Raw genomic sequence first — 23145 nt, 5'->3', positions numbered from 1 at the left:
TTAAAACTAAAAAATGAAATGGAATTTTTCATGAGATAATATAAATATTATGCGTAATAATATAATAATCTTCTTTCTAATAGATTATAAAGTGTATTACTAGACACAGCATCGGCTTTCCATGTTCGAGACTTGGGATTAAATCCAGGTAAGTCCAAGTAAAATTTGGAGTCTAGGAGTCTGTTTTCTCTAGGGTACTTCAGTTTTCCTCGTAATAATAATAATTTCTCCTAAGTTTTGCAAAAGTCCTCAATCTGAATACACTAACAAGAAGAAGAAGCTGTTGAATTGTACCATCCATGGAATTCCCATGTTCTACAAAACAAGTCACCACAAGAACTCGTGCAATTGAGATTGGCGCTCTAGTGTACTAACATGGCACTGTACAGCGCTAGAATAGACAGCAGTAACTTACAAGATTTGATTTTAGTAAGCCTCCTCCTCGTCTTCGTCCATAGCAAAGTCACTACCGAAGCCTGACTCCAGTGGGTAGATAGGGCTGTTCAACAAAACACAGAATGTCAGAACTGAAAATTTAATCTACAGAATTATTCAAAAGCCAGGACATTTCGAAGCTGCTGGAAATTGTTAAAAAAAACATCATTCACTGAAAAAAAATGGCATTTTAACATTATAATCCCAGTTTTTCACACATTTCGTTTCGACTGCTTTTACAGTGTTTATTTCGAAATGTAACAAATCTTAGCTCTATTATAGACTGTCAAAATGCCATATAACTATTACAAGCAAAACACAAAATCGTGGTACTACAGTGGGTCCCCGGGCACTGCACTTATTTGGCAATGAGCAGGCCGATGCCTTGGCAAAAAAAGATGCTAAAATTTTACAAACATCTCCTAAACCAACACCCTTCCAAGTAATAAAATCATACATCAAAGAAGTTTCCCACAACATCCACTCCCATCAGATTGCAGAAAAAACATATGGCAAACACTGGAGAAGGGGCCTTCTATCAATACCTAACGGACCAAGAAGATTGGCAGTTGTGCATTTCCGCCTTGCAACTGGTCATGACTGCTTGGTGCAGCATCTCCACCGTTTCGGTATTTATCAACATCCAACCTGTACCCTTTGTGACCTTCAAGAAGCGATGAATAGGGATCATCTCCAACGCTGCCCAGCTCTAAAAACACCGACATAATGTGCCAGATACTGGGAAGCGAGAAGCCTCATGCCTCTGTTCAGTTCTTAGTTCTTTCAGGATTTTGTTTAGTTCCTTTATTAGCTTTAATTTTAAGTTGTATCAAGTTAATTGTTTTAATCTTGAGGTTGTGTTTAGGTCAAAGATAAGTTATCTATGTACCTGTCATTCGAATAAATAAATAAATAAATTATAGAAGATTTGTAGAAACCAGTTTCACTATGGATTAAGTTATGGTTGGCTAAAAACCGTAGAACACATTGCGTATATTGAAATGTTTTCACATGAAGTTCAGGAAATTGGTGAAAATTCCGAATATGGAACATGCTGCAGATTCTGGAAGAGTGACTTTTAATGAGTGAAGATCAACATTATAGTTATATTTGAATTTCATATTAATCAATGTTCACATAAACAAACCCCATTTTTGTGAATTACAGAACATTTCTGTTTGTAGGTAAGCTTACAAAGTCTGGGTGATTTCAAACTGGTCTAACTTTTCAATAACCCCGTGTATTTAATGTTGACAAACTGCTTTACTTATGTATATTTAATGTTGTCATTTTAACCTAATCATTACAGACACATTGCTTTCTCAAGTTTCCTGTTTGTAAGTTTAGTATGAATACTTGATTTATACTATAAACATAGAAGAGTTATACAGTAGAAGTCCACTAGCCTGAACCCAGTTAATCACCTCAAAAGAGTATCTGAACTGAAAATCTATTTAAGCTACAGTATTTACAACTCAAAATTTACAATATAGAGTAGGTATGCCTTAATTTTCTGGGGAAATGGTAGCAAAATTGGGAGTGTCTTGATTTTGCAAAAGAAAGACATTAGAATTCTATGTCAATCAAACTATCTTGAACATTGTCGATCTCTTTTCAATCACAGATATTAACTGTCATAAATGTATATATATACGACCTAGTCCTTTACACTCGACAAAATATAGACAATTACTCATTAATAGCCAATATACGTGATTATGAAATTAGAAATAGTGAAGAAATTAATATTCCATACTGTAGATTACATGAAACTAGTACAAATTTTTCTGTCATAGGGATGAAATTATATAATAAGTTCCCAGACTGTTGGGCACTGTCTAGTTTCAAAAATAAATTAAAACTGCACTTTTTCAATTCAGATTCCTTTCAGTTATAAGCCATTTTCTCTGCGATAGTTTTGTAAAAATATAGCCTATATATTTTTTCCTTCATTTCCCCTATTTTGTTCTCTTTATCAGCCGATGAATTTATTATCATAGCCTTTTTATTGTGAATTTTATTTAATATTCGTATTTCTTTCTTTTTTTTTATTATTATTTTATTATATTCCATTTTGTTATATTCTACCTTACGTTTTCCATATTAACCATTTGTACTAACCGAATTTTTTTTTTACTATATTCCAATGTATTTTACTTTCTTTTGTCTATTAATTGTATTATTTTCATGTTGTTTATTGTCGATTTTATTATGCTATTATTATTATTATTATTTTTTTTTATATGTTAGTATTCTGTTCTTTAACTTTTTGTTAAATTTTAATTGCTTGTATACTTTGTGACCTGGTAGAGTGTAAGAGAAGGCCCTATGGCCTTAACTCTGCCAGTATAAATAAAGAATTATTATTATTATTATTATTATTATTATTATTATTATTATTATTATTATTATTAAGTTACCAATCAATAGTTTCAAAGCTAGATTTTATAATTGGCTTTTAATTAATCCTTTCTACTCTGTAGATGAGTTTCTTAACATAAATTCATACGAAATTGTTTTTTAATAAATAAAGTTATTTACATTTAGTTACAATTATTACATTAAGAGTGAAGTGTTTTCATTCCATTAAACTTTACTGTTTTCAATGATATGTGTATTTTCAAATGTATGTTTTTTTTTTCTCCCTTCTATATTGTGACGAAGCCTATCACTATATGTTTAATGGCTTAATAAATTGAAATGAATTGAATAGAATATGCTATCGTGATAATCTGTCGGCTTCTTCTGATGAAGAGCAGATAATAGCCAGCAGTGACTTCGAATCTGAACAAAGCAGTGGAAGTGAAGGATGGGGAGGGGATAAGGCGTGGTTCCTGCTTGAATTCCTCTCCCCTGCTTAATCCAAACAGGCTTCGATCCCAATTAGTTCGGACTAGTGAGATTCTACTGTATATGAAAACAAATTCAAATACCATATTACAATATTTAAAATAGTGTTGTTTGATTATTATGGTTTCCATTATAACAGAAGAGACTCAACACAAACACCTTTTTATTGGGGATTTTAAACATTTAATTAATAATATGAGGCTATTTTGACCATTCAAACGAGCATTAAACTGTAGAATCACACTTACTTAATAGCTCTGCAGGTGAAAAATACTATGCGCTTCATCTTCTTGTTATAAAAGAAATAGTTGAATGACCAAAGGCACCCGTCTTCACCAAATGGATCAGATGCAAGATCCGGATTGTAACTGAAAATAAACAAACATTGTGTCATTTACTGATAAACAAGCTCCTCTTTTGAATAATTTCAAGGAAAAATTGTTCCGGGGCCGGGTATCAATCCCGGGACAGTGTCGTGTATAGTTCCTGGGACAGCTCAGTTGGAAGAGCATTCGCGCGCTAAGCGAAGGGTCCCGGGACCGATACCCGGCCTCGGAACAATTTTTCCTTTAAATTATTCAAACCTGCTTTACAGGGAGCTACTACCTGAAAGCCAGATTTGTATAAGCTCCTCTTTTGTTTTGAACTGAATTGAATTGGTATCTGCATCTAATATTAACGTAATGATAATGATCATATTTGTAATTGTCATTAAGAAATTGGTCTGTTTTGCTTTACAGATAATGCAATTGACTGTTAGAATTTTCTTTATCAATCAATTTTATTGTCAAAAACTACAGTTTCCTGGAGTTATAGAAAAAGTTAGTCAAAATATACAAAGATAAACACATTAAAATACAATGTTAGGTGTTAAAGTAAAAAAAAAAAAAAAACTCATTAATATTATAAATTGGATTGGCAATAAGCCTATTTTTAAAATGGATTTGTCTCTCTTTAAGCTATCAGAATGGGCATTGCCCCTGATCACATATACAGTGAAACTTCCCTTAATGGACACTTCCCAATAGCGGACTCCTTTCAATAGCGGACATTTTAAAATTCCCCTGCAAAATAACATTGGCCCTTATGATAAAATTCTTCCAAATAGCGGACATTCTCAATAACAGACGCGGACACTGAAATGTATCTCCCAACAACAATTAAAACTTCCAAATAACAGACAGCGTGAAAAAAAAAGAAAAGAAAAAGATGATTGTAAATTAAACGGAATTCTTTGCAACAATCATTATCGTGCATTTGAACGTTCTTGTACTTTATTGAAGGTAAGCAGCACAGTTGTTAGTTGTGATACTGTACATGAGCAGTCAGTACTTTCTTAGTTTGTCAAGTTGAGTGTTCGGAAGTACAGTCACAGTAGAAATGTCACAAAAACGTAAACATTTGTCACTAAAAGAGAAAGTGGCTATTGTAAAGAATAGTGACAAGGAGAAATTAAGTGTTCGTGAGCTGGCCACAAAGTTTAATGTGGGAAAAACTCAGGTTAGTGATGTTTATTTCATTTACGAAAAATTTACTGGTACGATTTCTCTCTGGATGAATACTGTAAACAATCTCACTATCTACTGTACTGTAAAATATGTTGTTGTTGTTTTCTAATGCCAGGTGTTTGACAATAAAGTCATTTGACCTCTTGCACTCCAATATTTTTCAAAGATATTATCATGGTCAGCCACTGAAGCACAGATTTTGAGGTGTTCCGAATCCATTTCTTGATTTGAGTTGCACAATGGGCAGTTAGGGGACTGATATATTCCAATTCTATGCAGGTGTTTGGCCAAACAATCATGGCCTGTTGCCAATCTAAATACAGCTACAGACGATTTTCGTGGTAAATCGGGAATTAACTGTGGATTTTGATGCAGGGAGTTCCATTTTTTCCCTTGGGATTGAGTTATCAAATGTTGTTTGTTGAAGTCTAAGTATGTAGATTTAATAAATCTCTTCACAGAGTAATACGTAGATTTAGTAACAGGTCTGTAAGTAGCAGTGCTGCCCTTCTTTGCTAAAGCATCCGCATTCTCGTTTCCCAGGATTCCACAATGGGATGGTATCCATTGGAATACAATTCTTTTATTGAGTGATATTAATTGAGAGAGCATTTTAGTTATTTCTGCTGTTTGAGATGAAGGTGTGTGTTTAGAGACGATTGATAGAACAGCTGCTTTGGAGTCTGACAATATAACTGCATTCCTAAATTTATTGATGTGGCATAGAAGGTTCCTGAGACATTCACTTATTGCAATGATTTCACCATCAAAACTTGTTGTTCCATATCCAAGAGATCTATAAAGTGAGAAGAGACAGCACGTAACACCTGCACCGGCACCTTGTTCTCTGGAGATCAAGGATCCGTCGGTGTATAAATGAAGCCAGTTTTGTGGAGGGTACCTAATATTAATTGTCTCTAAAGACAATTGTTTCAGTATTTCAGTGTTTACTTCTGATTTCAGTATTTCTTATGTTAAATTTAGATTATATTCTATATTTAATAGAGTTAAAGGGTTTGGTTTAATTTGTAAGTTTTCTTTTAAATTCGGGATATTGATTTTCTGTTTTAATTCTTGAACAATGGATATGAAACTTTTTTGAGTTTTCATTCTACAGAGAGGACTGTATGAATGGCAATTGTTTCCTGGTAATCTGATAAGTTTTTCATATTGAATCAGTGCTTTTTCTTCTATTGTCATTTTGATGCTGTTAATATTAGTGAGGAATCTCATAGAATCTATTGGGGTTGTTTTGATTCCATCAGTAATGAGTCTGAGAGCTTGGTTTTAATGTATTGTAGGCCTATACATAATAACGATTTTCTAAATAGCGGACACTTCTCAATAACGGACATTAAATTTTTCCCCGGCAGTGTCTGCTATTGGGAAGTTTCACTGTATACCATTCCCATGTTATGAAATGAGAAGAGCCATCAGAGCCTCACCATAGAAAAGGCATTTTTTGGTAATGACTGCTACAGTTGTTAAGTTCTCACCTGTAAATGTCACAATCATTCATGCAAATCTCGTCATCGACAGCGGCCCAGAGCTGACCCCGCATGGCTCTGTACTGCTCACCAGCCGTGGCACTCAAGTTGCTGTCCACTGTATTCATCACCCACTGAACAATAAAACAACAAATTATTCAATTTCTCTTTGGCATTTGTTATAGATCTCTGTTAAGGATGATAAGAGAATTTTTGGATATACAATAAATATAATAAACAAATCTCTATTTCTTTCCCCATTTTTTTTCTTTTTCTTATTCATCACAATCATTATCATCATCATCTTTAGTAGGTTTACTTCAGCTTCATGCACGACTTTTTTCAAAGATATTACCGTAAACTGGGATTACTTTGAACACAGAGGAAACTTTGATCATTTTTTTCAGAAAATCATATTTGAAGGGTACACGGGAGAAACGAACAATGTCACAATGCTGTTAAGGGTGATGTCATTATCTAATTCACTGTATTACTGCAAACTTTAGTGTTATTTTTACCAAAAGTGGTAAAGGAGAATTATAACCTCGTATACACTCGTCATTTCCTTCATTTCAAGTAGAAACATCAATCAATTTTGCAGTAATATACTGAAATAGATCACTATCTGAACTGTAATGCAAATGTGACATTGTTCGTTTTTCCCGTGTACCCTTCATTTAGGTTTCTATATGCTGCACTTGTTATAGATGGAGGTAAATTTGGTATGAGAATGATTCTATGATAATTTACCTCCATCTATAACAAATGCAGCATGTAGAAATTAAAATATGATTTTCTGAAAAAATGGTCAAAGTTTCCTCTGTGTTCAAAGTAACCCCAGTTTACGGTACTCTCTGTGTAGTTTTTTAGTTCGTACTTTGTCATTATTCCAAACATTTATATTTTTGTTCATACTCAAATATGTTGAATTCCTTTATTTTTATGTTTTTAGATTTTATCAACGAACAGTTCTACTTTTAATTCTTCTAAAAATGTTGTAATTCGCGGGTGCTTGTGTAAAGGGGGTTAAGTCAAATTGCAAGGTTTGTAAACTTCTCTCCTTTGGTACTAAACAAAATCCTTTTGTCACAAAATATGGAGCACTATAACTGTATCATAGATGGAAGAATGACTTAACCCTTTTAACACAAGAGAAAAGTAATTGTGGATAGTTCAAATCTGTACTTATTCCAGTTTAGCCAAATCAACTTAACCCCCTTTACACGAGCACCCGCGAATTATTCTTCTGGCCCAAAAGTGTATATCATGCTGTTTTTGTGGAGAATCTAACAACAATCACAAAATAGTAAAATTAAAACATTTGGGTTGCGTTAAATGTATTGATAATTTAATTTCGTCGGTTTACAAACAAAACACATGAATTCAAAAATATTACTTCTGAGAAAAATGTGTTTGAATGCTCTTGACAAAACCGAATCCTCAAAGTATTATTTTTAGCAAGTTGTTTCTCTTTATGTGTATTTTATTTTCCAATTCAAAGTTTATATGCATATATTATGTACATTACATATGCCTTTTTCTCAGAAGTTTTAATGTATTTTGCTTGTAAACCGATGATTTGTATTAAATGAGAATAAATTAACTGCAATCATTCCCACATGATGGTTAAACAGCAATTTAATTCTTATTTTATGAACTGATATTACTGTTAATGATAAAACTGAATAACAGATTCCTGTTAAAATGTGTTGTTTCGGTTGATTTTATTCTCTCTTTTGTTTCAGAGCCTGGCTACTTTCTACTCCTGGGAGAGATCTGAAACTCTGAAATTTTTCATTGAAAAATGCATAATGACACTTGTGGCAGACAAGGTTGCAGTTGGGGTTTTTCTCGGGGTTCTTCAATTTTTCCCATATTACATATCTACATCATTCCGTAGCATTTAATGCCAACTGATGACGCACGGAGAGGGCGGACCTAGGGACGTTGCCTGCTCAAAATTTGGGTATGCAGCGAACTTCAGTGCAATCAGCCGATGTGGGTTTGGGAATATGCTTAACTTGAGGGTTAGCAAAATAGATCTTAATTTATTTACAATAGATCTTGAAAGGTCGCAGTGCTGGGCTGTAGTGCTCCCCTCCACAAATTCCATTTTGTTCGAAATTTGTGACTAAACAGGTTCTCATGGACTACTACCATTTCCTTTGCTATCAGCCTATCATTTCTCCACATTTCACGACCATCTCTATCACTAATGCAGCAACAATAGAAAAATACTGGGTGTTCAGTTCAAAGCGTGTCATGGCTCGCTGTATGCCATCATGTGGCTAGTCGTTGAGCCTAGAGAATTCAATCTCCCTACACTTCCGCAGAAGCGTATTACCTATGTGCTAGAGAAGTTGCCTAGCAAGTACGGCGTTCATTCAGGAGAGAACTTACCGATACGTACGGTAACGCTGGTAGTGGCAGGAATGTGAAATGTTTGGAAACACGTACTGAGGTGAGTTTTTTTCTTACTGTCGGGATATGGGGAGAGGGTTAAGACGATTACTTACGTACAGTATTTGTTGACATTAACTTCGATAGTCAACATGGACACGGAGCATTTGATTTGTGTTGTGGAATGTTGCCGTACGCAATCGATGATAACAAATACCCTGCGATGACTTGCCTGCGCAAAACACAGTTCGAAAGAGGTTATGGTAGCACACAGACCGTACAGACCACCATCTCTTGCTACGACATTCAAGTTATACCGTACACGTTCTCAAGTTCAGATTGAACGCCTTGATTAATAGGCAACTTCTCTGACATAAAAGCTGAAACTCGATTCAAATCGCTGACTCACAACAGTGACGTCATGACACACTTTGAAATGAACAACAGTATTGCATTGTATAATCTTTCTCAGGAGACAACTTCATGTGATCTAATATGGTGAACAATCTACGAAACTATAACCATGGAGATCCTTGGAGTTAGTGCTGGTGTTCAAGTACCAGCTTTCGCACCAAAGAAGCAAGTAAATAATGTTATACTTTTACAGGTGAATGCCTGTAATACAGGACAATACTGACAACTGAGAAAGCTTGTTTGAATAAAGGAGATACTCCAAATCACCACAGTTTACCTGCAGACTTGGCTCCTTGCTGAACTCATGACTTTTTGCATCAGAGAAGTCATAGTCTGGATGAAATGCTGCGTTAAGAGTGGCAATGAGGTAGAATAATGTCTTTCGACTGATAGTGTCGCACAGAGGCCCATCCTCATCACCAGATATACTTCGGCTGTAAAAGAAGATACAGTTTCATGTACCATCATGGAAAAATATTTCACCACATCATATATGCCAACTATGTTCTGATCAAGTCCTTGAAGTCGGCAGTTTAGTTTGTTCAGCTGTTCAGATGAACGCGAAATCATTATTCAGATAGTACTGGATAACAGAAGGAGCCACTGCTGACAGTACAGACAACGCTAGAGGAAAAGGTTCAGCTTGGACTAGGATGTTGTCACGTGCAACTTACAATTTTTTAAAATATTATTTAAATGAGTTTACATGTCACTGTGTCTTCACAACACCAATAATGCATAGACCCTAGTTTCCTCATGTTTGATTTATTCAGAGAATCTTAATCTATAACAATTCTGTGTTAATACTTACATTAAATAAAAATGAAATAACTGTCACTTTTACATGAAAAATTGGAAATTGCTCCTGGCATTACCTGTACTGACATCTCCCCGGTGAAATTCCCAATGCTGTTTGTGGTGGTGACAAGGCTTGCAGATCGTGTGGTGTCACCCCTTGCTCAGAGTTAAAGCGCTTGTACAGTTGTTTATCATTTCCAGCCATTTTGCAGGAGTAGCTTTCAATTCTGAAATTAAATTTCGTTCATATTTGATCCAGACATTATTTTCCCAGGAATTTATTATTTACTAGCCGTACCCGTGCGCTCCGCTGCACCCGTTAGAAATAAATATAAAGTAATTACATAATTAAAATAGAACATTTGATCCAGGGAACATTCGTGTTTGATAGAAGGATAAATCGTTTAATATGTTACTTAATTTAAATTGCATCCAAATAATTAATAAAATAATAATTTTGGTCCAGAGATACTCATTTGGTGCAATGACAATTCCTTTAACATGTTTCTTAATTTTTATTACATGCAACCATAGTTTAATGAAGATTGACATCATTTAGATTTAATGTGTATATTTTATTTTACTTGTTATAGGTTTCCATTGGATTATGGTAATAACTTAATTTTAACCTTTGTTTTCTACGTATTCAGTAAATGGCGCTTGGCCCTCTATGGTTCTGAACCCTTCAAATAACTTAAATTATATTATATAATATTACATATTATATTATATTATATCAGAAGTTACTGTAATAACATTATAGCATTATGTCCATCTAGAGAAACTACACTTTCCAATGGTAAAATAATAATTAATTATATAAATCAGTTAATTTAGCTTCCGATATTACTTCATACAAACACAGAAACATTCTCTGTAGGCTATCTTTCATAGCTTTCGATTGTTGCTACACACGGCCCCTTATAGACGAAGTCATTTGTTTTTTAATTTATTACAAGGCCTTAGATGGCAGTTATTTTAATTTTAAAACTCATTTAACTCATTAAATATCAGTCCTATCAAAATTTTTCAAGGAATAAAACTTATCGCAAATTATTTTTAAAGGAACTTTTGTTATGTAACATTTTTCACAAAAATCAATAATAAGCGAGATATTTCGATTTATTTAATTCAGGCCCCCTTATAACCCCCCTTTTAAATAATGTATTTTGAATGCCATATAGCCTAAAATCTAAGTTACAACGAACTTAATTTATATTCCAATTTTCATCGAAATCCGTTCAGCCATTATCGCGTGAAAAGGTAACAAACATACAGACAGACAGACAGACAGACATACAAACAAGAATTAAAAAAAAAAAAAGCGATTTTTCGGTTTCAGGGTGGTTAATTAAATATGTTAGGACCAATTATTTTTGGAAAATCGAAAATTACCAGAAAAATTTCGGCTACAGATTTATTATTAGTATAGATTTATTTATTCTGGTGTAGTTAAGGCCATCAGGCCTTCTCTTCCACAACACCAGGAATACAAATACAATAATAGAAATAAACAGAAAAAATACACTATATACAAAGTAAAGCTACACAAGAAATAAAGAGAGAGAGAAAAAAAAACACTATAAACAAAGTAAAGCCACACAAAAATATACACAGATTGCAGTCACACAAGTTTACTAGGTAGGTTTAATCTAGAGCTATACCAGGTGTTTCAGACCACCCGTATCAGCCTTTTTTCTCGAAAACTATGTGATACTGGTTGATAACCAAAACCTATGTAAAGAATCAATTGGTGGTAGTACCATTTCCTGTAACAAACCGGAAGTAGCGGTAACTGATCAACTTCGAAATCTCAAATGAGAACATGGGTCTTTGAAGGTACCATTGGAAACACGTTTACTCAAACTTTCTTTTTCTAACTTTTATTGTTTACTCACAAAGCAACAAAAATGGCATCTTCTGAGAAATGCTGTATGTTGTTTATGTACATACACTCTTCGTAGTAAGTGTTCAAAATGTGCGCCACCTTGTGCTAAACAATGTTCTGATCACCTCCTAATATCCGTAATTGTCCACACCTGTGGAGAAACGGTTAGCGTGTCTAGCCGCGAAACCAGGTGGCCCGGGTTCGATTCCCGGTCAGGGCAAGTTACCTGGTTGAGGTTTTTCCGGGGTTTTCCCTCACCCCAATATGAGCAAATGCTGGGTAACTTTCGGTGTTGGACACCGGATTCATTTCACCGGCATTATCACCTTCATCTCATTCAGACGCTAAATAACCTAAGCTGTTGATAAAGCGTCGTAAAATAACCTACTAAAAATCCGTAATTGCACTCAGCACAGCTGAGAGACTCACAGGCTTCTCTAATTCTTTGTTTCATGTCTTCTCTAGTTGTTGGACGCACCTGGTAGAACATGTCTTTAAAATTCTCTCCCACAAGAAGAAGTCATTTGGAGCGAAGTCAGGAGATCGGGGTGGCCAAGCTACTGGTCCTCGTCTAATCCACCATAGGAGAAATAACTGGTTAATAACTCGTCGAGACCTATGTGAAAAGTGAGCCATACAGCCGTCCTGCTGAAGCCATATCATTAACTGAAGTGCAAGGGGAACATCATGAAACAATTGATGCATAATGTTTCGGAGGAAGCGTGTGCTCTACCATTCAATTTCTCATCGAAAAAGTACGGTCCTATGACTTGGTGTTTAGTTGTTCAGTAGGGGACCCGTGTTCAAATCGAATATACATCTTGTCGTTTTTTTTTTCTTATAATGTTTTGTTTTCTAATGTAATCCTTTTTGTTAGTTTTTTGTTCTTTCATTATCTGGATTCTAATGACAAAAAAAACCCGTGTTATTACTCTAAACCAATAGAATAAAGTACTTCTCATTTTCTTGCGAACAGAATAACTTAATTCTACAATTAATGACAGGAAAAGTTTCATTACTGAAAAAATGATTAAAACAACACACATTGTCGCATATGCTACAATAGATAAATGTCAGAGTATCATACTTGAAACATTTGTACTATCAATTATTAAGTGTAATAAATCCTTATGCAAGTACTCGGCAATGGTGTTGTCTCTTGGGGAAATCGAACATTTCAAAATTTACGAAATTATCATGCACTAGCTTGCAAAAGTCACGAGCTGTATTTAACGGATTCATCTAGCCACCAAAATCGTCTCCAATTCAAGATCTAATGCACTGTGTGTAATAAACAAACTGAAAGATCAAGTAGATGCAAGAATCTTCTTACCCGTTCAGCTAGAAGCAACTGAAGAGGGATTTGTATGATAATTTCAAGAGAAAAATTGTTCCGGGGCCGGGTTCGCCGGGTATCGAACCCGGGACCTATGGTTAAACGTATCAACGGTCTACCAACTGAGCTACCAGGGAACTCTACCAGACCCCGATCCAATTTTTCCCTCTATATCCACAGATCATTTTTCCCTCGAAATTATTCAAATCAACTTTATAGAGAGTTATACCTTAAAGCTGGATTTGCATAATACACGTCACTGTTCGTTAACAGTAAAAGCACAATTTAACTCACACAGAGTTAGTGCGCACTCAATGTTGGTTGCTTGACAGTTGTCAGCGCACTTTGAGGTCTGTGGATATAGAGGGAAAAATTGGATCGGTGTCTGGTAGAGTTCCCGGGTAACTCAGTTGGTAGAGCGTTGGTACGTTTAACCAAAGGTCTCGGATTCGATACCCGGCCCTGGAACAATTTTTCCCTCGAAATTATTCAAATCAGTTTTACCTGAAAGCTTGATTTGCAGGGATTTGTATGTTTCTATTGGTATTCTGAAGCCCTGCCCTCTATACGTTTTTGTTTTTAAAAGAACAAAAAGAAGTAGCCGGGAATCGAACCCAGAACTTCTACTCGAAAGGCGCGTCACTTACCGGTTGAACTACGCAAACGATGGTATAATGATAAAGTATTGCAGTATATCTTTGGCATGTAATGACTTTCAACTGGGATTTACGCCCTTTAGAAGCAACTTCGGCGTATTTTCAAGGTTGTTTCTTATTCTCGTTTTCACGAGTTCGAAATGAGCTACATTCCATTAAAATGTGAAAGGGGTGTGATGAAAAGGTTCCTTGTGAGTGAACAATCCTTCGCGGGCCCGCGCGTCACGGTTTACGACTAGACGCGAGAACCAGCTGCTAAGCTGATTATAAATTCCCCGTCTCCTCCGCGCTGAAGGCCGCGCCAGTGTGACTTGTATTCTTGCAAGATATGCACGCGCTCTTTATGCGACGTAATACAGTGTGTTAATTAAGGGACACTAGGGATGAATTATTGGCCAAAATGGTAAAAATAAATATTTTTATGATTTTACATAAATAATTACCTTATACAGGGACGTCATTTTATTTTTACTTGCATTTTTATTGTACCTGTGTTTCTGAATGTACTTGACTCCCACCCCTTTCACTAATGTCCTTGCTAACGTCAGCCACACAAACTTACGGCCGCTGTTGCTAGCAGTGAAGTAAACAGTACAGTGTACAGTGTGTTTCAGAAATATGTTGCATTTTCTATAGAAGAAAGAGCTTACATTATTAAAGTTTATTTTCACACAGGTACAGTGTGTAGCATAACTGAATTTATCTGTGTGGACTGAGCACAAGTGAAGATTAGAGTTACCGAAAGTACGGTACCCTATAAAATGGTACGGTACTTAACAGCATTATTTAAACAAGAGTTTTGTTTTACTGTTTGTAGGTATGAAGGACGATGATGGAAACTGGAATTACAATATAACCGAAAGTGAACAACAGTTTTTTTTTCCTGATTATATCACTACGGAATACTTTCGTAGAAATGTCATTAATCTGGTAGATAAAATTAGAGCAACAGTGTGTACAGAAAGGAAAAAAAGTGCAAGATGGCCAGCAAAGATGACAGAAGATGCTAGAGAAAGGATGCAGCGAAGTTCTAATAAGTCGGTCAAGAAGTTAGCTGTAGAAATTGTTTTTTTTTTTACGGAAGTGCTCATAAAATTCTCAGGAATAAATTAGGTTAGTAATATGCTGAATAAAGTAAACGTTACATAATGAATATAACCGCCTGAAGAGTTGAGATTGTGAAAAAAAAATTGTTACTACTTACTCTACTGTATTTTGATAAAATACCGTAAAAGTAATGATCAAACTGAAAATCATAATACTGTATTTCCCTGTAACATAAATGAATACACTACTTTTCTCTCCTCCTATAGCTAGTAAAATGATTTGTTTACATATTGCACTAGTAACACCAAACTCCTGTAATGGAAGGGGGTAACAGCGTTTCCGAGTATAGCCAGGTTAATGTTAAAAATGTTGGTAAAAATAAAGTGATGTCCCTGTACATTTAACATTCAGTTCTACATTTAGCTCCCGCCTACTACTTTTAAAGGTCTGGCGACCATTTTTTAAAACGCCACACCCACTAAGAATTGCGTTTTTTCAAAACTACATTTTTGGTCAATAATACAATTCCTAGCAGCTTACATTCGCTCTGATTTACATGAAACTTTGCAATAATCTCAGCATATTGCAATACACAAAGCTGTGCATGGAATTGACTCTTCATTGAAAACTTTTCATGATATGAAGTTTTAACTTTTAAAAATTAAAGAAAATTATCAAGCAAAAATTATTTGTAAAAATATTTTATCTCATGAACCAATTCTCAAATTTAAAAATCCACGTGAGTTTTCTTTATGATGAAAATGTAAGTCCTTCACATAACATTTTTAAAAGCAAAACAATTCTGAAGCCGTTAAGGATGTTTTGAATGTACGCATAATTTAATATCATGAAAATACGTGGAAATTAATATCTAAGGAACTAGTGAATGAAACTTGATGAAATTTGGTACTATTATTTAAACGTACAGACACAACAAACCCGCCGAATTTGAAAGAAATTAATCAAAAACTTTATAAGTTTCAAAACTCAGTCCCAGTTAATATGGCTCAATTCAGGTATTCTATTCCCCAAAGAGTATTCATGTATGATTCATATGTGCGTACAGAATCGGCTCGTGCTGTAATGAAATTATTTCAAGAGAGATTTCCTGATGTCCAAGTTACAAATCTAACTTCAATCCAAAGATTGGTAAATAAATTTCGTGTTCTTGATAAGAAGCGTATACAGCCACGTAAGGTACTCATAGAAGAAACTTTAGATAATATTAGACATGACTCTGGAGATTTATTAATTTATTTATTATTGGGTTATTTTACGACGCTGATCAACATATAGGTTATTTAGCGTCTGAATGAAATGGAGGTGATAATGCCGGTGAAATGAGTCCGGGGTCCAGCACCGAAAGTTACCCAGCATTTGCTCGTATTGGGTTGAGGGAAAACCCCGGAAAAAAACCTCAACCAGGTAACTTGTCCCGACCGGGATTCGAACCCGGGCCACCTGGTTTCGTAGCCAGACGCGCTGACCGTTACTCCAACAGGTGTGGACTGACTCTGGAGAAATCCCCTAGAAAATCATTTCGACGTCTTCCTCAGGAAATGGGAATTTCCTATGACTCTGTTCGAATGGCTATAAAGCTACTGAAGTTAAAATCCTTGCTCGATATGGGTAAGTAAATTACTTTAGTTTTTATTAGTAATATCTTAAGCGAAATTCCCGTTATCCAAAGACAGCGCTATCGTACAGACCAATAGGACGAAGAGATCAGGGAAGAACAGAAACAAGATGGTTAGAACAGTGAACGGAAAGGGACAAAAGTGTCTTAACCGAAAAGTCAGAAGAAGAGAACTTCCGCGACAAACTGTACGTAGATTTACTGCGGACTTTCTGACACTCGTTCACTGCGGTTATCGGAAACGGGCGCGCGGAGGATTGTTCATCAAATATTAAGACCTCTAATTTTACTTCTCTTCCGAAAGGAGCTTTGAGAGCATTTACCACTTTTAAAAACCAAGATTCTCGGCCAGAATAGGCCAACTTCGACAAAATCTCAACTTTAACAGTTAAAATAACCTATAGAAACTCAGAGTTGACTGTAACTTCCCACACTTATGTGCCATTTCTATATGAGATGTATAATGAACGCGTCATCCATTTATATTGTGTAGCCTACATATTTATATCACCTTTACTTTTTAACTTCGCTCTAGAATATGCCATTAGGAAAGTTCAGGATAACACAGAGGGTTTGGAATTGAACAGGTTACTTCAGCTTCTTGTCTATGCGGATGACGTGAATATGTTAGGAGAAAAATCCTCAAACGATTAGGGAAAACGCGGAAATTCTACTTGAAGCAAGTAAAGAGATTAGGGTTGGAAGTAAATCCCGAAAAGACAAAGTATATGATTATGTTTCGTGATCAGAATATTGTACGAAATGGAACTATAAAAGTTGGAGATTTATCCTTCGAAGAGGTGGAAAAATTAAAATATCTTAGAGCAACAGTAACAAATATAAATGACACTCGGGAGGAAATTAAACACAGAATAAATATGGGAAATGCCTGTTATTATTCGGTTGCGAAGCTTTTGTCATCTAGTCTGCTGTCAAAAAATCTGAAAGTTAGAATTTATAAAACAGTTATATTACCGGTTGTTCTGTATGGCTGTGAAACTTGGACTCTCACTTTGAGAGAGGAACAGAGATTGAGGGTTTTTGAGAATAAGGTTCTTAGGAAAATATTTGGGGCTAAAAGGGATGAAGTTACAGGAGAATGGAGAAAGTTAGACAATGCAGAGCTGCACGAATTGTATGCTTCACCTGACATAATTACGAACATTAAATCCAGACGTTTGAGATGGGCAGGGCATGTAGCACGTATGGGCGAATACAGAAATGCATATAGAATGTTAGTTGGGAGGCCAGAGGGGAAAAGACCTTTGGGGAGGCCGAGACGTAGATAGGAGGATAATATTAAAATGGATTTGAGGGAGGTGGGATATGATGATAGAGACTGGATTAATCTTGCTCAGGATAGGGACCGATGGCGGGCTTATGTGAGGGCGGCAATGAACCTCCGGGTTCCTTAAAAGCCAGTAAGTACGTAAGCCTACATATTTATACAGAATCTTCAGAGTTATGGGTGATACGGATCCGCGCTTTAACGAATCTTTTACATAGAAACAACACAAAGAAACAACGTTTTATATTGATGGTAACGACCGCTTAAACCTCCGAGTGGGCACGCTTCCGGGTGTTACACACTACTTCAGAAGTCAAAGCTTCAACAATAGAAAGTATGTCAGTGGCGTTGAACATGTCATAATACAATATTTTACGCAACGCTGATGCTCATGTTTCTGCCACGAATAATGCGCCGCACACAAATCGACAAAGCTGCACTTAACCGAACTTTCTAGTGTAAAAATAGCATCGCTAAATATTGTCGATATATGACGGGATCAGAAACAAAGGGGTACAAGTGACATTTCTAAGAACATGAGTTAACCCAGATAAGCCCAAAAAATTTTTGTGATAAAAATACAGTAGCACATTAGTTACTCTCAAAAATCGGTTAAATGATGTTGAAATAAACTGAAACAAGGAACGTATATTTTCTAAAGCTAACAAATACTACCAACATTATCGCACAACTTATAAAATGTCCCTAACACCAACAATGACATAATATCCGAAGGCACTGCAACTGTCCTTAAAAAAGGACGGTGGGAAAATCTGGGTTAAGTGCATCCAGGGAAAGCTAAAGAATCTGAAACTTTAGTGCCACACCACACACTAAAATTGAAATAAAAGATGTCGCGGAATTTACGAAAGCTTAAGTATTTCAACCACATTTTCTAAAAAATAACAAGTGCACTTATACCCTTTTGCTTCTGACGCCCTCATATGAAAAGTTAATTCTGATAAAATTACGTCATGAAAAGAAAACATCGTATAGGCCTAACTCGTGTGCATTATTGTTATTATTAATGGAATGAATTTGTTACTCTTCTTTCATGTTATATATCTATTTATGTACTCTTCTCACTGTTTGTTTGTTTATTCGTATATTTGTTTACTTGGTTCTATGAATACTGCATGTTGCCATTATCACTTTGGCTAAAGATAAACTCTACAGCCCTGCATTAAATAAATAAAAAAATTCATGGAATGATCCACCAACGTAGTTCTGTCGTCAGTTGCGCTCGGGTGCGGATTCAATTCCCGGTTCGGACTGATTACTTGGTTAGGTTTCTTCCAAGGGGTTTCCCACCGTAAGGCGAATGCCAGATAAATCTATGGCGAATTCTCAGCCTCATCTCGCCAAAATATCATCTTGCTATCAGCAATGATGCGAAATCTTAGTAACTGATATAGCGTCATTAAATAAGCAACTAAAAAAATCTCGCCATCACCAATTCTATGTACGCTAAACGATCTTTTAGTTGATATAGTGCCTTAAATAACCGAATTAAAAAAATGAAATGAGAAAAGCGAAGGAAAAAAGTCTACTGCTTGAGAGACTTTAAAAACTCTAGTAGAAAATTCTAATTTGGAAATTAATTCAATCGATCTTATTTAGAAAATCAAAACTTGATAAGGTTAAAATAGGCAATATTTTATTTTATATCAGAAGGAGAAATTTTAATAAGCCTTTATTTCTCAGATAGTACAGTTCCATCTTATGAATGATATATTCAATCGAAGTAAATGCTGTAAAGGTGGCCGGGTAGCTCAGTTGGAAGAGCAGCTGGCTACGGACTAGAATGTCCGGGGTTCGATACCAGGTGGTGACAGGATTTTTTTTCTCGTTGCCAAACTTTCAGAACGGCCCCGAGGTTCACTCAGCCTCCCAGGTATTTGAGGAATATACACGGGTATGTAGCCCCACACGTTAGAGTTTTTAAAGAGAAGCAGCAATCTTTACGAAAAGCATATTATATTCAAGATTCTTTAAGCGAACGATTAATGTGCTGGCCTTCCACAATGGAAATCAAAGTTCAAATCCCGGTGAATTCAAGTACAATTTAGGCAATGTAAAAACTGTTTTTCAGGTGAGATTTTGCGAGCTATAACTTTCCCACAATAATAATAATAATAATGATAATGATAATAATAATAATCCTTTGTGAATTTACGGACAAATGACCTTACAGTTTTGCCATGTTATACGATATTCCCTAGGGGATAGTGGTGTCATATCAAGGGGGTTACGAAATAAAATAACTGAACCTGTACAAAACGGATAAAATACGTTTTCTAAGAAAAACGAGACACATATTAAAACATAGGCTATTTAAGTTATTAGTTTTTGAGTCGGGAAATATTAATTTTATTATATTTTTAAAAAGTTTTGGGGATCTGCACAGCTAAAGAACTTGGAAAACTCTGCTCTATAGAATACTCGAGTAAAAAATTACAATCTAAATATACAACAGTTCGGTGGTGAAGTATATTGTATTCCACTTTTATTTTCTTATTAGCCTGCGTATCATTCAATAAAGTTGCTCTCGGTAGTCTAGTGGTCATGGTACTTGCCTCTGAACCCAAGTATCGCGGATTTAATCCCGGCCAACGGTGTATTTTTCTGAAAAGGTCCAGAGTTTGATTTCCTCTGGGAGGGAATCATACAAAGTCAAGCTGAGTTGGTGGCATAATTAACCTTACGATTGATAAACATCATAAGTAAACATTTTCATCGGCTTTTGCATCCTCTACCAATACATCCTTCAAGTGCTGACTAATCTGCTGCCTTACCTGAATGATGTTTTGTACGTCATCTAGAAGCAATGTAAAATTTTAAAATTCCTCTACTTCTCGCCTGCCATGGTCTTGTGATTGTCTCTATTTTATCAACAAAATCCAACTCTGCTAGCATTTTCCGGAAAGATTTTAGTCGATCACATTTGAAATTCAAGGGGAGGATTTCTTATACGTACTTTATAAGCTATTATTAATCGGTTCCCTCTGCCATTTCCATTTCAATACAGCCTCTCACCTTATTATCTTTCTACAAATGTACTTTATAGCAAAAAAAAAAAAGTTTTAAATAAAGGAATGTCTACCTGTACAAAGAACATGTCAAAACATGAATAACACGAAGAATAAAATAAATTAGACCCACCTATAAATAAGTTTCGTTATCAAATCATAAGAATTTAAGTCTACTCTTTGTACAGATTGACTGTGACTAAATATGTCTTTTGTGATAAAAAATGAAAATGCAATAAAAGTAAATAAGTTAATTATTACTTAATCATCTTACCTCCCAAATATTTTACTGTCCCCAGTTTTAATAGAAAGAGCACTGTTTATGGCTTCGAAGCGTGTACTTTCCAAGAGCTTCATTTTTAATGAACTTCAGAAACGGCTATAACTTTAATTACTGTTGTAACACTTGTAGCTTTCACAGGACCACTAACAAAATATTAGTGGTCAATCAGCTTTATTAGGATTAAAGCCTTTGTTTAGCTAAAGTAGTATTATATTTTGTGAAAAATTATGAACACTGAAATTGCTCTGAACGAAATTAGTAACTTAAACAGGGTATACTCGTTTGATATGTTAGGGTTGAAAAGTTTCTGAACATTCTATTTGGATGTCGAAAAAATCCTTTTCGCCTTGAATGGACGAGGTTGAAAGCGGGAATCATCAGCGAAATTTCTTTATGCACTTCCTCTTCAATTGTAATGATAGGGCACATTACAAACAAAGCCCTAACAAATTACTTTCAAGTTCTTCGAACAAGAAACAAAGATTCAAGCGTTGGTGTTTATAAACACTGCGATTGGACAAATAAGCGTCTTTAACAAACTGCCTTTTAACTTGAAGGTCGCTTCTCGATCACTTCAGTTCTCAAATATCAAGCTTTCACCCGATATTCTTCTATGTAAATCACAGGTCACTGCATTCCATAATATCACACATCATTACACCTATTTTGTTGTAAATTGTTGACACTTTTATATGCTAAATGTTTTGACAATGACAGAACTCTAATGGCTTCTTTCCTATGCAATTGTCTTTTTTTAGAACCCGAGCTGTTTAACAGTGTCGCCAATAGTACTACCATACAAACTGTGCATGTCAACACGATTAAAATTTTATTCTCATAATATTCTTTTAGTGTAGTTGCGTAAAATAATGAAATAATGTTTTAATTACATGGTAAATACAAGAAATTCTGCATGTGAAGTTTGGAATAAGTTTTTAGTGTTTTTCGGCATTTTGCGGTGCAGTTGGTGAACCTGCTAATTTTTTTTTAATTTTAATCTCACTTGTTTGTGTTTGTTTGGTACAGGAAGGGGAACGATTACACATTTAGCAACTTTAGCATGTAGCACAAGGGGCGCAAGGTGGCTTTGTGGGCATTGTGCCCGGTGTTTAGGAGGAAACGAGTGAAGGATTTGCGATGCTTGGAAAGAAGATGGGTTATAGAAAATATGGTAAATAAATATTATTAATCGAGATTAAGTAATGCAACGTTTGTTTATTGAAAATAAATTTGATGTAAATTTTCAAGCATTCAAAAATAGAACTAGACCTTGTACCGGTTTAGATTCGCAACTGGTTGTGCAAGTACGTATAAATTGGCAAAGTGTCAGGTTACCGTTACATGCGGTTTGTATTGAACCGAGTCACATGCTAATAAAATTTAATGTAAAGCTTAATTTATTTGAACGTTTTTCAAAGTAGCCTAATGAAATACCACAAAAATTAAAGCAACAAATTATAAGTTTAACATTTTTTATTTGCAATAATATGTGCACACAGGATACTTCATATGTTTACTGTTCATTTTCAGGGTTATTTTTACGTTAATGTTACTAGAAAGAGCCAAATACAAGAATGGATACTTGGCTCTTTCGTCCTCCAGTTCTTGTCGGGGAAAGAATTGTATGGCTCGGCAGTGGAAGTGGCTTACCACAGGGTGGCGTTGTCCGATGGATTGGCAAATTGCCCGAGATGGGTCCAGACTGGACTGTTGGTGTAGAGTTGGTAGGTGTAATTTATATGGTTATATTTCTCTTTTTTTCTAGTGTGTGTTCAGTTCTGTAAAGTATAACAAAAATGCATACTGTCCCTACTGAAACCCTTCATCATACCAGTAGTTTATTTAATGAATAGTTCATTTTTATCAATTGGAGAGCCTTTAGTTCATGTGCAATGGGTTTAACCCTAGTCAATCTAACACTGCGCCATTCTTTCACTTATGAAAAACTGTAGTATAGTGATCTTAGGTTAAGTGTGACGGGAAAGCGACCTGGTCATTATTTCCTCATCTAATCGTATCTAACCTCTGCTGATACGATAAACTACTGTGGCAGGCGTGAGAGATTATAAACGTTACCTCTAGCGGCCATA

At 35.3% G+C, this 23145-nt stretch overlaps 2 protein-coding genes across 8 annotated transcripts in view; one reads left to right on the top strand and one right to left on the bottom strand.

The window, feature by feature from the left end:
* Positions 1–21814, bottom strand: part of Maf1 (repressor of RNA polymerase III transcription Maf1) — a 32947-nt gene extending 11133 nt beyond the window's left edge. For 5 of the 6 annotated variants that reach the window (XR_011334046.1, XR_011334047.1, XM_069836257.1 and 2 more), the window contains exons 1-6: positions 21047–21814; positions 9970–10119; positions 9372–9528; positions 6290–6414; positions 3534–3653; positions 416–499 (exon numbers count right to left, since the gene is read on the bottom strand). Coding sequence is in view for 4 of the 6 variants with exons in the window: in XM_069836257.1 (XP_069692358.1) it covers positions 427–499; positions 3534–3653; positions 6290–6414; positions 9372–9528; positions 9970–10119; positions 21047–21129 (708 nt within the window). In the remaining 2 variants the exon portion in view is untranslated. Of the gene's footprint in view, positions 1–415; positions 500–3533; positions 3654–6289; positions 6415–9371; positions 9529–9969; positions 10120–20538; positions 20577–21046 lie in introns of those variants that run through there. The other variant, XM_069836260.1, reaches the window with a different exon arrangement.
* Positions 21815–22075: 261 nt separating this feature from the next.
* The window catches only part of LOC138706683 (uncharacterized), a 160025-nt gene continuing 158955 nt past the window's right edge, over positions 22076–23145 (top strand). For both annotated transcript variants that reach the window (XM_069836253.1, XM_069836252.1), the window contains exons 1-2: positions 22076–22226; positions 22586–22779. In XM_069836253.1, coding sequence (XP_069692354.1) covers positions 22630–22779 — 150 coding nt within the window. In that variant the 5' untranslated portion in view covers positions 22076–22226; positions 22586–22629. The remainder of the gene's footprint in view (positions 22227–22585; positions 22780–23145) is intronic.

Source organism: Periplaneta americana, chromosome 9 (genome assembly GCF_040183065.1).
Source record: "Periplaneta americana isolate PAMFEO1 chromosome 9, P.americana_PAMFEO1_priV1, whole genome shotgun sequence".
NCBI classification, from domain to species: domain Eukaryota; kingdom Metazoa; phylum Arthropoda; class Insecta; order Blattodea; family Blattidae; genus Periplaneta; species Periplaneta americana.
The sequence above is the reverse complement of the archived record's forward strand: the minus strand, read 5'-3'. Positions and strand labels throughout refer to the sequence as shown.